This window comes from Mytilus galloprovincialis, chromosome 9 (assembly GCF_965363235.1).
Source record: "Mytilus galloprovincialis chromosome 9, xbMytGall1.hap1.1, whole genome shotgun sequence".
In the NCBI taxonomy this organism is placed as follows: Eukaryota; Metazoa; Mollusca; class Bivalvia; order Mytilida; family Mytilidae; genus Mytilus; species Mytilus galloprovincialis.
Genome location: NC_134846.1, coordinates 93,263,680 through 93,281,197, shown reverse-complemented (window position 1 = coordinate 93,281,197; position 17,518 = coordinate 93,263,680). Strand labels below are relative to the sequence as shown.

The 17,518-nt window shown below is 32.6% G+C and overlaps 1 protein-coding gene across 1 annotated transcript in view; it reads left to right on the top strand.

Moving 5' to 3' along the window:
• Positions 1–17,518, top strand: part of LOC143046394 (uncharacterized) — a 162,662-nt gene that overhangs the window by 11,566 nt on the left and 133,578 nt on the right. The window contains exon 5 of the mRNA XM_076219537.1: positions 13,081–15,477. Coding sequence (XP_076075652.1) covers positions 13,081–15,477 — 2,397 coding nt within the window. The remainder of the gene's footprint in view (positions 1–13,080; positions 15,478–17,518) is intronic.

Genomic DNA, 17,518 nt, shown 5'->3' with positions numbered 1-17,518 from the left:
TTAAAAGCCTTATGTAGACTGTTTTAAAACAGAATTGGGTTGCATTTTAACAATTGCACCTACATTAAACAGTTTCTATAGGAAGACTATGGCTCTCTAAATGACTCAGCAATTTAACAAATATTAATCTCAGATCTTATTTAACTATAGCGAGATGAATAGAAAAGCTATATATATAAGTAAATAATCATTTGTATCAATAATTTATATCAACAGTAATATTTAAATGTAAATTTCTCACAGTCCATTATCAAGGGAAGTAATGTTGTTTCAAAATTAGGCTCTCCACCACATAAATAAGGGATCCTCATAGAAACCAAGATGGCGGTTTTACAATGTAATTAATTTTGAAAAATGTGAAGGTCAAGATTATACAGTGCAAACACAATAAAAGGTAGGACAGTAGTGGATATTTGGAAAGAATTTTTCTTCCGCTAATGGAAAAACATCATCTCGAGTAAATGCGGCTGATATTTAAAAAAATTTCGACAAAAATCACGTTGCCAATTTCACATGACGGCGACTATAGAGCCAGTTCCTTTCTTTGAATACAATTTAGTTCTACTCATCAGATGATGATACTATATTTGAATATCCTGCATAGTTATATGAAAATAAGAATATGAGGTGTTATTGTAAATGAATCAGATATCCACCAAGGTCTTAGGGAATATAATGTGTGCAACAACTACTGGTCACTGTATTGTCTTGAACAAAGAGTAAATCCCATACTGTATAGTCTTTAAAAAGGAGTAAATCCCGTACCCTATAGTCTCAACTAGGAGTAAATCGCTTATCCTATGACCAAAATGACACAGAAATTAACAACTATAGGTCACCTATAGCCTACAACAAGGAGTAAATCCCATACCATGTAATCTTCAACAAAGAGTAAATCCCTTACCCTTTAATCTTCAAAAAGGAGTATAATCTTTCAAAACTGGATAGCAATATATGTTTAATTATGTATTTAACCATCAAAACAATACAACAAAGGGTAAATCCCTTACCGTTTAATCTTCAAAAAGGAGTAAATCCCTTACCCTTTAATCTTCAAAAAGGAGTAAATCCCTAACCCTTTAGTCTTCGAAAAGGAGTAAATCCCTTAACCTTTAGTCTTCAAAAGGGAGTAAATTCCTTACCTTTTAATCTTCAAAAAGGAGTAAATCCCTTCACCTTAAGTCTTAAAAATGGAGTAAATCCCTTACCCTTTAATCTTCAAAAAGAAGTAAATGCCTTACCCTTTAATCTTCAGAAAGGAGTAAATCCCTTACCCTTTAGTCTTAAAAAAGGAGTAAATCCCTTACCCTTTAATCATCAAAAAAGAGTAACTCCCTTACCTTTTAGTCTTCAAAAAGGAATAAATCCCTCACCCTTTAGTCTTCAAAAAGGAGTAAATCCCTTATCCTTTAGTCTTCAAAAAGGAGTAAATGCCTTACCCTTTAGTCTTCAAAAAGGAGTAAATCCCTTGCCCTTTAATCATCAAAAAGGAGTAAATCCCTCACCCTTTAGTCTTCAAAAAGGAGTAAATCCCTTACTCTTTAGTCTTCAAAAAGGAGTAAATCCCTTACCCTTTAGTCTTCAAAAAGGAGTAAATCCCTCACCCTTTAGTCTTCAAAAAGGAGTAAATCCCTTACCCTTTAGTCTTCAAAAGGGAGTAAATCCCTCACCCTTTAGTCATCAAAAAGGAGTAAATCCCTTACCCTTTAGTTTCCAAAAAGGAGTAATTCTCTCACCCTTTAGTCTTCACAAAGGAGTAAATCCCTTACCCTTTAGTCTTCAAAAAGGAGTAAATCCCTCACCTTTAGTCTTCAAGAAAGAGTAAATCTCTTACCCTTTAGTCTCCAAAAAGGAGTAAATCAAAAAACTAAAAAAACAATTATCTGGCACTGAAAAAAAAACCAATAATGCCCCACCTTGAAGTTAAATGTTTACTTCCCTAGAGGAAGGTAAATGATATTATATTATTAAAAATGCAGATTTTTAGTATTGACAAATCTCATTTCTATTGACCCTGCACCTTCAGTCATGGTTCATTAACCTTGAATAATTTGCATGGTTAACATGTTTAAATATTACCAGTATAGTTTAATTTAGTTTAAACATATTTATTTATATTGGATTGGGAAACAAGTTATTGCAACTTATATTAATCACGTTTAACGTTGCGGGTGCAAAAGCTGCCCTGTAGCGGCATTAACCTGCTCTTTTTCGAAATCTACTAGGGTGTCTTTAATTTCAATAATTTCATTTCACCATCAAAGTTACAAAACATGAGACATATCTCTGTGTCAATAGTTTTTAATACTGAAGGCTAGTTCAAATCCGAATTTCAACTAATATATAAACCATGTTTTCAAAGAAAGAAAAATACTAATAACAATACTACGGATAAATTTGAAAACATCACAAGCAGTCTGAGTCAATCTTTGCCTTGTCAAATAAAATGTCGGGGCCATAATCTTTCAAAACTGGATAGCAATATATGTTTAATTATGTATTTAACCATCAGAACAATACTTATAAAAAAACATTCAACGATTTAACTACAATGGCAAATTGATAACCTTTAATAATATTTTTGTTTTAAGGAAATGTATCGCAAATAATTTTGGAATTTGTTTCTGAAAGGTCAAGGTCATACACTTTATATATTATCATGAAAAACAAAGGGCAAGGCTAGATAATCACTTAATGAGCTGTATTTGGTTTATAGAACCAGTAAAAAAAGAGGGACTTTGAAACTCATAATCATAATAAAAATTCACATCACCATGGCAAAAAACCAACCAACAAGCAGCTCCTGTTCTACATGTGGCACTCCTCATGTTGCAAGGGTTAACATGTTTTAGCAATTCTTTTGGGGTTACATTATGTTAAATTCATTCCTGGTATCAAACATTCATTTCTTTTGAAAATGGCAGAAAATTGTATTGCATAATCTTTGTTTAGGTTTCATATGAATTTCTCACTCATAATAAGTAACATGTCCGTTTATCTCTGGCTCATTTATAAAGTAAAGATTTATATTATACTTGTATTAAACTTTTATCGTGATGACTTTTAACACAAATTCTATATATTTATTAGACAAGACATCTCAGTATGTTTATCATTGTCACCATAATAAGCCTTGTTTAAGTTCAGGATAAAAGAGACGGAAAATACCAAGAGGACATTCAAATCTCTTTCATTAAACAGAATCTGTTATTAACTAAACAAAATCTGTCGTCCGTCGTCCGTAAACTTTTACAAAAATCATTGTCACCATAATAAGCCTTGTTTAAAGTTCGGGATAAAAGAGGCGGACAATACCAAGAGGATATTCAAATCTCTTTCATTAAACAGAATCTGTTATTAACTAAACAAAATCTGTCGTCCGTCGTCCGTAAACTTTTACAAAAATCATTGTCATCATAATAAGCCTTGTTTAAAGTTCGGGATAAAAGAGACGGAAAATACCAAGAGGACATTCAAATCTCTTTCATTAAACAGAATCTGTTATTAACTAAACAAAATCTGTCGTCCGTCGTCCGTAAACTTTTACAAAAATCATTGTCACCATAATAAGCCTTGTTTAAAGTTCGGGAAATAAGAGACGGAAAATACCAAGAGGACATTCAAATCTCTTTCATTAAACAGAATCTGTTATTAACTAAACAAAATCTGTCGTCCGTCGTCCGTAAACTTTTACAAAAATCATTGTCATCATAATAAGCCTTGTTTAAAGTTCGGGATAAAAGAGACGGACAATACCAAGAGGATATTCAAATCTCTTTCATTAAACAGAATCTGTTATTAACTAAACAAAATCTGTCGTCCGTCGTCCGTAAACTTTTACAAAAATCATTGTCATCATAATAAGCCTTGTTTAAGTTCGGGATAAAAGAGGCGGAAGATACCAAGAGGATATTCAAATCTCTTTCATTAAACAGAATCTGTTATTAACTAAACAAAATCTGTCGTCCGTCGTCCGTAAACTTTTACAAAAATCACTGTCATCATAATAAGCCTTGTTTAAAGTTCGGGATAAAAGAGACGGAAAATACCAAGAGGACATTCAAATCTCTTTCATTAAACAGAATCTGTTATTAACTAAACAAAATCTGTCGTCCGTCGTCCGTAAACTTTTACAAAAATCATTGTCACCATAATAAGCCTTGTTTAAAGTTCGGGATAAAAGAGACGGAAAATACCAAGAGGACATTCAAATCTCTTTCATTAAACAGAATCTGTTATTAACTAAACAAAATCTGTCGTCCGTCATCCGTAAACTTTTACAAAAATCACTGTCATCATAATAAGCCTTGTTTAAAGTTCAGGATAAAAGAGGCGGAAAATACCAAGAGGACATTCAAATCTCTTTCATTAAACAGAATCTGTTATTAACTAAACAAAATCTGTCGTCCGTCGTCCGTAAACTTTTACAAAAATCATTGTCACCATAATAAGCCTTGTTTAAAGTTCGGGATAAAAGAGACGGAAAATACCAAGAGGACATTCAAATCTCTTTCATTAAACAGAATCTGTTATTAACTAAACAAAATCTGTCGTCCGTCGTCCGTAAACTTTTACAAAAATCATTGTCATCATAATAAGCCTTGTTTAAAGTTCGGGATAAAAGAGACGGAAAATACCAAGAGGACATTCAAATCTCTTTCATTAAACAGAATCTGTTATTAACTAAACAAAATCTGTCGTCCGTCGTCCGTAAACTTTTACAAAAATCATTGTCACCATAATAAGCCTTGTTTAAAGTTCGGGAAATAAGAGACGGAAAATACCAAGAGGACATTCAAATCTCTTTCATTAAACAGAATCTGTTATTAACTAAACAAAATCTGTCGTCCGTCGTCCGTAAACTTTTACAAAAATCACTGTCATCATAATAAGCCTTGTTTAAAGTTCGGGATAAAAGAGACGGAAAATACCAAGAGGACATTCAAATCTCTTTCATTAAACAGAATCTGTTATTAACTAAACAAAATCTGTCGTCCGTCGTCCGTAAACTTTTACAAAAATCATTGTCACCATAATAAGCCTTGTTTAAAGTTCGGGAAATAAGAGACGGAAAATACCAAGAGGACATTCAAATCTCTTTCATTAAACAGAATCTGTTATTAACTAAACAAAATCTGTCGTCCGTCGTCCGTAAACTTTTACAAAAATCATTGTCATCATAATAAGCCTTGTTTAAAGTTCGGGATAAAAGAGACGGACAATACCAAGAGGATATTCAAATCTCTTTCATTAAACAGAATCTGTTATTAACTAAACAAAATCTGTCGTCCGTCGTCCGTAAACTTTTACAAAAATCATTGTCATCATAATAAGCCTTGTTTAAGTTCGGGATAAAAGAGGCGGAAAATACCAAGAGGACATTCAAATCTCTTTCATTAAACAGAATCTGTTATTAACTAAACAAAATCTGTCGTCCGTCGTCCGTAAACTTTTACAAAAATCATTGTCATCATAATAAGCCTTGTTTAAAGTTCGGGATAAAAGAGACGGAAAATACCAAGAGGACATTCAAATCTCTTTCATTAAACAGAATCTGTTATTAACTAAACAAAATCTGTCGTCCGTCGTCCGTAAACTTTTACAAAAATCATTGTCACCATAATAAGCCTTGTTTAAAGTTCGGGAAATAAGAGACGGAAAATACCAAGAGGACATTCAAATCTCTTTCATTAAACAGAATCTGTTATTAACTAAACAAAATCTGTCGTCCGTCGTCCGTAAACTTTTACAAAAATCATTGTCATCATAATAAGCCTTGTTTAAAGTTCGGGAAATAAGAGACGGAAAATACCAAGAGGACATTCAAATCTCTTTCATTAAACAGAATCTGTTATTAACTAAACAAAATCTGTCGTCCGTCGTCCGTAAACTTTTACAAAAATCATTGTCATCATAATAAGCCTTGTTTAAAGTTCGGGATAAAAGAGACGGAAAATACCAAGAGGACATTCAAATCTCTTTCATTAAACAGAATCTGTTATTAACTAAACAAAATCTGTCGTCCGTCGTCCGTAAACTTTTACAAAAATCATTGTCATCATAATAAGCCTTGTTTAAAGTTCGGGATAAAAGAGACGGACAATACCAAGAGGATATTCAAATCTCTTTCATTAAACAGAATCTGTTATTAACTAAACAAAATCTGTCGTCCGTCGTCCGTAAACTTTTACAAAAATCATTGTCATCATAATAAGCCTTGTTTAAAGTTCGGGAAATAAGAGACGGAAAATACCAAGAGGACATTCAAATCTCTTTCATTAAACAGAATCTGTTATTAACTAAACAAAATCTGTCGTCCGTCGTCCGTAAACTTTTACAAAAATCATTGTCATCATAATAAGCCTTGTTTAAAGTTCGGGATAAAAGAGACGGAAAATACCAAGAGGACATTCAAATCTCTTTCATTAAACAGAATCTGTTATTAACTAAACAAAATCTGTCGTCCGTCGTCCGTAAACTTTTACAAAAATCATTGTCATCATAATAAGCCTTGTTTAAAGTTCGGGATAAAAGAGACGGACAATACCAAGAGGATATTCAAATCTCTTTCATTAAACAGAATCTGTTATTAACTAAACAAAATCTGTCGTCCGTCGTCCGTAAACTTTTACAAAAATCATTGTCATCATAATAAGCCTTGTTTAAAGTTCGGGATAAAAGAGGCGGAAAATACCAAGAGGACATTCAAATCTCATTCATTAAACAGAATCTGTTATTAACTAAACAAAATCTGTCGTCCGTCGTCCGTAAACTTTTACAAAAATCATTGTCACCATAATAAGCCTTGTTTAAAGTTCGGGATAAAAGAGACGGAAGATACCAAGAGGACATTCAAATATCATTCATTAAACAGAATCTGTTATTAACTAAACAAAATCTGTCGTCCGTCGTCCGTAAACTTTTACAAAAATCATTGTCATCATAATAAGCCTTGTTTAAAGTTCGGGATAAAAGAGACGGAAAATACCAAGAGGACATTCAAATCTCTTTCATTAAACAGAATCTGTTATTAACTAAACAAAATCTGTCGTCCGTCGTCCGTAAACTTTTACAAAAATCACTGTCATCATAATAAGCCTTGTTTAAAGTTCGGGATAAAAGAGGCGGAAAATACCAAGAGGACATTCAAATCTCTTTCATTAAACAGAATCTGTTATTAACTAAACAAAATCTGTCGTCCGTCGTCCGTAAACTTTTACAAAAATCACTGTCATCATAATAAGCCTTGTTTAAAGTTCGGGATAAAAGAGACGGAAAATACCAAGAGGACATTCAAATCTCTTTCATTAAACAGAATCTGTTATTAACTAAACAAAATCTGTCGTCCGTCGTCCGTAAACTTTTACAAAAATCATTGTCACCATAATAAGCCTTGTTTAAGTTCGGGATAAAAGAGGCGGAAAATACCAAGAGGACATTCAAATCTCTTTCATTAAACAGAATCTGTTATTAACTAAACAAAATCTGTCGTCCGTCGTCCGTAAACTTTTACAAAAATCATTGTCATCATAAAAAGCCTTGTTTAAAGTTCGGGATAAAAGAGGCGGACAATACCAAGAGGACATTCAAATCTCTTTCATTAAACAGAATCTGTTATTAACTAAACAAAATCTGTCGTCCGTCGTCCGTAAACTTTTACAAAAATCATTGTCACCATAATAAGCCTTGTTTAAAGTTCGGGAAATAAGAGACGGAAAATACCAAGAGGACATTCAAATCTCTTTCATTAAACAGAATCTGTTATTAACTAAACAAAATCTGTCGTCCGTCGTCCGTAAACTTTTACAAAAATCATTGTCACCATAATAAGCCTTGTTTAAAGTTGGGGAAATAAGAGACGGAAAATACCAAGAGGACATTCAAATCTCTTTCATTAAACAGAATCTGTTATTAACTAAACAAAATCTGTCGTCCGTCGTCCGTAAACTTTTACAAAAATCACTGTCATCATAATAAGCCTTGTTTAAAGTTCGGGATAAAAGAGACGGAAAATACCAAGAGGACATTCAAATCTCTTTCATTAAACAGAATCTGTTATTAACTAAACAAAATCTGTCGTCCGTCGTCCGTAAACTTTTACAAAAATCATTGTCATCATAATAAGCCTTGTTTAAAGTTCGGGATAAAAGAGACGGAAAATACCAAGAGGACATTCAAATCTCTTTCATTAAACAGAATCTGTTATTAACTAAACAAAATCTGTCGTCCGTCGTCCGTAAACTTTTACAAAAATCATTGTCATCATAATAAGCCTTGTTTAAGTTCGGGATAAAAGAGGCGGAAGATACCAAGAGGATATTCAAATCTCTTTCATTAAACAGAATCTGTTATTAACTAAACAAAATCTGTCGTCCGTCGTCCGTAAACTTTTACAAAAATCACTGTCATCATAATAAGCCTTGTTTAAAGTTCGGGATAAAAGAGACGGAAAATACCAAGAGGACATTCAAATCTCTTTCATTAAACAGAATCTGTTATTAACTAAACAAAATCTGTCGTCCGTCGTCCGTAAACTTTTACAAAAATCATTGTCACCATAATAATCCTTGTTTAAAGTTCAGGATAAAAGAGGCGGAAAATACCAAGAGGACATTCAAATCTCTTTCATTAAACAGAATCTGTTATTAACTAAACAAAATCTGTCGTCCGTCGTCCGTAAACTTTTACAAAAATCACTGTCATCATAATAAGCCTTGTTTAAAGTTCGGGATAAAAGAGGCGGAAGATACCAAGAGGACATTCAAATCTCTTTCATTAAACAGAATCTGTTATTAACTAAACAAAATCTGTCGTCCGTCGTCCGTAAACTTTTACAAAAATCATTGTCACCATAATAAGCCTTGTTTAAGTTCGGGATAAAAGAGGCGGAAAATACCAAGAGGACATTCAAATCTCTTTCATTAAACAGAATCTGTTATTAACTAAACAAAATCTGTCGTCCGTCGTCCGTAAACTTTTACAAAAATCATTGTCACCATAATAAGCCTTGTTTAAAGTTCGGGAAATAAGAGACGGAAAATACCAAGAGGACATTCAAATCTCTTTCATTAAACAGAATCTGTTATTAACTAAACAAAATCTGTCGTCCGTCGTCCGTAAACTTTTACAAAAATCATTGTCATCATAAAAAGCCTTGTTTAAAGTTCGGGAAATAAGAGACGGAAAATACCAAGAGGACATTCAAATCTCTTTCATTAAACAGAATCTGTTATTAACTAAACAAAATCTGTCGTCCGTCGTCCGTAAACTTTTACAAAAATCATTGTCACCATAATAAGCCTTGTTTAAAGTTCGGGAAATAAGAGACGGAAAATACCAAGAGGACATTCAAATCTCTTTCATTAAACAGAATCTGTTATTAACTAAACAAAATCTGTCGTCCGTCGTCCGTAAACTTTTACAAAAATCATTGTCACCATAATAAGCCTTGTTTAAAGTTCGGGATAAAAGAGACGGAAAATACCAAGAGGACATTCAAATCTCTTTCATTAAACAGAATCTGTTATTAACTAAACAAAATCTGTCGTCCGTCGTCCGTAAACTTTTACAAAAATCATTGTCACCATAATAAGCCTTGTTTAAAGTTCGGGATAAAAGAGACGGAAAATACCAAGAGGACATTCAAATCTCTTTCATTAAACAGAATCTGTTATTAACTAAACAAAATCTGTCGTCCGTCGTCCGTAATCTTTTACAAAAATCACTGTCATCATAATAAGCCTTGTTTAAAGTTCGGGATAAAAGAGACGGAAAATACCAAGAGGACATTCAAATCTCTTTCATTAAACAGAATCTGTTATTAACTAAACAAAATCTGTCGTCCGTCGTCCGTAAACTTTTACAAAAATCATTGTCACCATAATAAGCCTTGTTTAAAGTTCGGGAAATAAGAGACGGAAAATACCAAGAGGACATTCAAATCTCTTTCATTAAACAGAATCTGTTATTAACTAAACAAAATCTGTCGTCCGTCGTCCGTAAACTTTTACAAAAATCATTGTCATCATAATAAGCCTTGTTTAAAGTTCGGGATAAAAGAGACGGAAAATACCAAGAGGATATTCAAATCTCTTTCATTAAACAGAATCTGTTATTAACTAAACAAAATCTGTCGTCCGTCGTCCGTAAACTTTTACAAAAATCATTGTCATCATAATAAGCCTTGTTTAAAGTTCGGGAAATAAGAGACGGAAAATACCAAGAGGACATTCAAATCTCTTTCATTAAACAGAATCTGTTATTAACTAAACAAAATCTGTCGTCCGTCGTCCGTAAACTTTTACAAAAATCATTGTCATCATAATAAGCCTTGTTTAAAGTTCGGGATAAAAGAGGCGGAAGATACCAAGAGGACATTCAAATCTCTTTCATTAAACAGAATCTGTTATTAACTAAACAAAATCTGTCGTCCGTCGTCCGTAAACTTTTACAAAAATCATTGTCATCATAATAAGCCTTGTTTAAAGTTCAAGAAATAAGAGGCGGAAGATACCGAGAGGACATTCAAATCTCATTCATTAAACAGAATCTGTTATTAACTAAACAAAATTAAACAAAAGAAGTGGAGTTCAGGTTCACGATACAGCAAACAAACAACATCAGAAGAAAAAAAACCCCACAATTTGGAATTAGGTTAGGAGGATATGGGCATAAAACAGCAGATCCTGTTCCATATGTGGCACTCCGAGGGTTAATTAGTTATCAAAGGTACCAGGATTATAATTTTGTACGCCAGACGCGCGTTTCGTCTACATAAGACTCATCAGTGACGCTCATATCAAAATATTTATAAAGCCAAACAAGTACAAAGTTGAAGAGCATTAAGGATCCAAAATTCCAAAAAGTTGTGCCAAATACGCTTTAGGTAATCTATTCCTGGAATAAGAAAATCCTTAGTTTTCAAAAATTTAAAGTTTGGGAAACAGGAAATTTATAAAAATGACCACATTATTGATATTCATGTCAACACCGAAGTGTTGACTACTGGGCTGGTGATACCCTCGGGGACGAAACGTCCACCAGCAGTGGCATCGACCCAGTGGTGTAAATAGTTATCAAAGGTACCAGGATTATAATTTTGTACGCCAGACGCGCGTTTCGTCTACATAAGACTCATCAGTGACGCTCATATCAAAATATCTATAAAGCCAAACAAGTACAAAGTTGAAGAGCATTAAGGATCCAAAATTCCAAAAAGTTGTGCCAAATACGGCTAAGGTAATCTATTCCTGGAATAAGAAAATCCTTAGTTTTCAAAAATTTAAAGTTTGGGAAACAGGAAATTTATAAAAATGACCACATTATTGATATTCATGTCAACACCGAAGTGTTGACTACTGGGCTGGTGATACCCTCGGGGACGAAACGTCCACCAGCAGTGGCATCGACCCAGTGGTGTAAATAGTTATCAAAGGTACCAGGATTATAATTTTGTACGCCAGACGCGCGTTTCGTCTACATAAGACTCATCAGTGACGCTCATATCAAAATATCTATAAAGCCAAACAAGTACAAAGTTGAAGAGCATTAAGGATCCAAAATTCCAAAAAGTTGTGCCAAATACGGCTAAGGTAATCTATTCCTGGAATAAGAAAATCCTTAGTTTTCAAAAATTTAAAGTTTGGGAAACAGGAAATTTATAAAAATGACCACATTATTGATATTCATGTCAACACCGAAGTGTTGACTACTGGGCTGGTGATACCCTCGGGGACGAAACGTCCACCAGCAGTGGCATCGACCCAGTGGTGTAAATAGTTATCAAAGGTACCAGGATTATAATTTTCATGTTTTAGAAACATCTTTTGGGGTTAAAAAAAATTATGAAATTTTTTTTTTTTATGTTAAATTGATTCCTGGTACCAAAAGTTCATTTCTTTTGAAAATTGCGAAAAAAATGTTAATCTTTGTTTAGGTTTCATATAATTTCATATTTATGATAAGTAACATGTCTGTTTATCTCTTTATATGGCTCATTGATAAAGTAAAGATTTATATTAAACTTGTAATAAACTTTTGTCGTAATAACTTTTAACACAAATTCTATATAATTATCAGGCAAGACATCTCAGCAATGTTTACCATTGTCATCATAAAAAGCCTTGTTAAAGTTCGGGGAAATAAGAGGCGGAAGATACCAAGAGGACATTCAATACTCGTTAATTAAACAGAAACTGTTATAAACTCAACAAAATAAACAACAGAAGTGGATATATGTTAATGATACATCAAACAAACAACATAAAAAACCCAACACAATTTGGAAATTAAGGTGGCTCGTGGGTACAAAAATGTCAGCAACTAATTTAACCTTTATTTTTTCATTACAAATTTTATTTATTACTCTGTTAGTTATTACTTTATTATATGGTACAAACATCAATAAAAAAAACGATTCGGCTTGGCCCCAGATGACTTTTAAAATGTTTATATTGAAAAAGCTCCAAATTATCTCCCTTTGGTGCAAAAATGCCATTTTTTGGCATTAGATTTGAAATATTTTTTTTTTAATGCATCGGAGACCCATATTTTTTATTATTGTTTTCAAATAAGCTGGACATAACTAAATAATTGTAAAAATTTAAGCGATTTCTGTAATTAGGTTATTTTTTTATTTTGATATTACCTTTATTTCTCCTATTAGCTCAACAGAAAAAAGGACATTAACAAAAATGTTTGCCTCTTCGAGCGGCAGATTGTGAGTTAAATGAACGGTGACCCCATTTTTTTATTTCATTTTTCTTTTAAGTATATGATAAAGTTGATTTATAAAAAAAATATAGCGAAATTTTTCTTTTAAGTATATGATAAAGTTCATTTATAAAAAAATATAGCGAAATTTTTCTTTTAAGTATATGATAAAGTTCATTTATAAAAAAATATAGCGAAATCCTATATTAGAAAAAAAAGATTTATACCCAGGAGCCCCCTTAATCTAGGAGAATTTGCACATAACACTGTTTAAGTATTTGCAGTGAATAAATTGCTTTAATCTCCAAAAAGCATATGAACTGCAGACTAATCTGAATAAGGAAAGTAATTATTTTATTTCTATTTTAGCACAAATCAGTCAGATTCTTATGGAGTGGAAGGATAATGACCAGATGTTTATAACAACAGAAGCTACAAAACATGTACTAAAATGTATAAAGGAGAACAGTTGTGTAACTATTACTGCTAGTTCTGGTGTTGGTAAGACGGCAATACTCCGACATGTGTCTTTACAAATGAAAAACGAAGGGTACGATGTGCTACCAGTTACCGCTCCAGGTGACATTGTTAAGTTTTATAATCCAAACCAGAAAACATTGTTTGTTATTGATGATTTATGCGGAAACTATTCTTTAAACCAGACTGACATAAAAGTTTGGGAACCAGTCATGGAGCGCGTAAAAAATATCCTTTGGAATACACATGCTAAGATTATTGCAGCATGTCGATTACAAGTGTATCAGGATGAAAAATTTGAATCTTTATCAGTTTTTAAATCATGTGTATGTAACCTACTCGCAGAAAGCATGTGCTTGACAAAAGCTGAAAAGGAGTCAATAGCTGAAGTATATCTTAAGACTAAAGCTCCTGAGGTTATAGATTATTATGATTTATATGATTGTTTCCCTCTTTTATGTAAACTGTATCATGAAAATCCTGCACTTAATATCAAAGATTTTTTCCAGAGCCCATTTACAGTTTATGAAGCAGAGATTGACAAACTACAGAAAAAAGGATTTTCTAGTAAATACTGTGCTTTGGCTCTATGTGTCATATTTAACAACAATTTGAATGAAGAGATATTAACAGAGGATATGAACAAAGAAACAAGATCTATTATTGAGAACACGTGTGAGGCATGTAAACTGGATAGAGGGACATCACGGCTTACTTTACAGGATGAACTAAACTCACTTACACATACATTTCTAAAAAAGGAACAAAATAATTACAAAACTATACATGATAAAATATTCGACTTTCTGGTGTACTACTTTGGACCGAAAATAATCAGCTGCTTGATAAAGAATGCACATAGTTGTTTGATCAAGGAAAGATTTTTGTTAGATAAACAAAACAATGATGATCAGTTTATAACAATTGTACCTCCTAAGTATCATGACATGTACATGGAAAGAATGATTAATGACTGGTCAAAAGGCAAAGTAAATGATGTGTTTTGTAACATAAATATGAACATTCCTCACTTCAGACAGAGATTTCTATGTGTTTTGAATAAACTGGATGTATCTTACCAGAAACAACTAGCACTCACCTGTGATGTAAATAACAATGATACTGCTCTGTTTCTGTCATGTTTTGATGGGGACATTCCTATGATTAATTGGTGTATTAATAATGGTGTTAATGTTAATCAGTGCAGGAATGATGAGACATCACCATTATATGTAGCTACTCAGAAAGGTTGGTCAGAAATAGTAAGGATGTTGTTAGACATAGGAGCAGATTATAATAAATGTGACAATAATGGTTGGTCACCTGTAATGAGTGCTTGTAGATATGGACATACAGAAATAGTAAGGATGTTGTTAGACATAGGAGCAGATTATAATAAATGTGACAATAAAGGTGTGTCACCTGTAAATATTGCTTGTAGTGAGGGACATACAGAAATAGTAATGATGTTGTTAGACAAAGGAGCAGATTATAATAAATGTAACAATGATGGTTGGTCACCTGTAAGGAGTGCTTGTAGATATGGACATACAGAAATAGTAAGGATGTTGTTAGATATAGGAGCAGATTATAATAAATGTGACAATTATGGTTGGTCACCTGTAATGAGTGCTTGTAGATATGGACATACAGAAATAGTAAGGATGTTGTTAGACATAGGAGCTGATTATAATACATGTAACAATAGTGGTTGGTCACCTGTAATGAGTGCTTGTAGATATGGACATACAGAAATAGTAAGGATGTTGTTAGACATAGGAGCAGATTATAATAAATGTGACAATGATGGTTGGTCACCTGTAATGAGTGCTTGTAGATATGGACATACAGAAATAGTAAGGATGTTGTTAGACATAGGAGCTGATTATAATAAATGTCACAATGATGGTTGGTCACCTGTAATGAGTGCTTGTAGTTATGGACATACAGAAATATTAAGGATGTTGTTAGACATAGGAGCAGATTATAATAAATGTAACAATGAAGGTGTGTCACCTGTAATGAATGCTTGTAGTGTGGGACATTCAGAAATAGTAAGGATGTTGTTAGACAAAGGAGCAGATTATAACAAATGTCACAATGATGGTTGGTCCCCTGTAATGATTGCTTGTATTGTGGGACATACAGAAATAGTAAGGATGTTGTTAGACATTGGAGCAGATTATAATAAATGTGACAAGGAAGGCAAGTCAGCTGTCATAATTGCTTCTGAAAGAGGTCATGGTGATATAGTTAATGTTTTAAATGAACATTCTAGGAACAAAACAGGTACATAACATTAGAAGTTTAAATTACTTTAGAAAACCTTTATAACTCCTACAAATTACTAAAACTGTCTTCATCAGTATATATGTTCATATTGTTGTTTTACCACTGTACTTAAAAGTTATCTTCCTAAAAATGCATGAAATATTTACCTCTGGATGTTAAGCATACAACAATCAATCAATCCAAAAGTTTAAAACACAGATAAACGCAGGAGGATTTGTTTTTGATCGGTTATTTATTTTTGTAAACGAAGAGGACAGATTATTCATTTTCTTTGATATTGAAGCAAGATTTTTCATTTTTATTAAAGCAAGGGACTGATTATTCATTTTCACGACCATATCTATGGTATTCGAAAACAAACAATTTTTAAATGATTTGTTTATCATAAATAATACATGTATAGTCAAGTCATTATGTACCATTTAATCAGAATTAATCATCATCCTCTGTAGAAATGAATCTTGTATATTCCCAACTGCATATAACGTGACGGTACCCAAATTGCACCTATTTTGACAGTTTTTTCATCTACGTTTTTTTATGATTAAGACAAAAATGTTCATTTTGTGTTTATTTTGTAGCCGTGTCCTTCTTTATTATAAAGGTACACCTATTTGATTTTTATTCCATATGGAATCATAGAAAAATTGGTCTATACTGACCTCCAAACCATCAATGATTCTGAAATGAGGAGTACCCAAATTGCATCCATGCTTAAATTCACATCGTCAAAAGTCTAATAACAGAGCTTTTGTTTAATTTCTTCAAATATTTTGAACAATTGGATATTAGTCCATGCTAACTCTTCATTATTTTTAAAATGGATACTTGTAACATATTGTATTTGCTCATTTTAAAAAGATGACGTTTTGATGACGTCGCATGGCGACGTTTCAGTACATTTTTCTTTTTCAGTAAATACTTCATCTGTTGATAAATACTATGAACGTTTTATGCATATCTAAATAGTTTTACCTATGTTGAAAGATGTGCTTAGTATCAAATCATAAAAATACAAATTGTTTAGTCTCTAGGAAATCTTGTAAGATTTTCGCTGCTAGTTTTGCTAAATAGGTGCAATTTGGGTACTCGGTGCAATTTGGGTACCGTTACGTTACATGTATTGCATACAAACACTGTATTAAAGTTTGGTTGTAACTAGCCTCTTTTAAAAGTATTGACAAATGTATTTCGACGAGCGGAGCGAGGCAAAATATTTTTTAAAGGGTTTTGAAGCCACTGAAAGCCTAAGAAGCTATGGAACAAATGATGCAAAATCATGCTTTCTGGGTGTTCCGAAGACCCTTTCATAATCTGAAAATGCAAATTTTGTTTTAATAATTTTTTGAAACTATATTTTGGTCTCAAATCAAAATGTATAAATTCATTGTAAGACTTAAGTTTCTAGAGACAACATCAAAATACCAATGTACATGATAAAGCAAAAATGGAATTCATATAGTTAAGTCTGTGGCTGTAGTTTTTTTTTAAACTCATGATCAAGTTCATAACAAAATTACTAGATTACAAAAGAAATGCAAAACTAACAGAATACAGAAGGGCAATCAATGAACAAAACACAAATAAATAAGAAACATTGATCCCGAAAAATCATGGCTATAAGTCTGAGGGAAAACAGAACTTGCTTCTTGCAAGGCACTCGCTGTGAACACAATTTGATATGGAGACAATCGTTGGGTTTTGAAATTTCCTACAAGAGGCATTTGCCTCAATGTAGTTCATCCCTGTTAAAATAAAAGTGAAGTAAGGTTTCCTGAGACAATATACCTCAAGTTAAATGAAACCAATTTTCAGAAATTTCAAGTTTATTCAAATGATATTTATATTTATTATTAAAAAAATTGGGAAGGGTTTCCCGATTTTTTTGGGGAAAAAAGATGAATTTGAATTTAAAATTGCGTTCGTATTATGTGACAGTGTTGTCTGCGTCTGAAAACATTTTGGTTCGCAGACAATAACTTCAGTATAAGTGCATAGATCTCTTATGGAATTTTAGCACAAGGTTCAATACCACTAA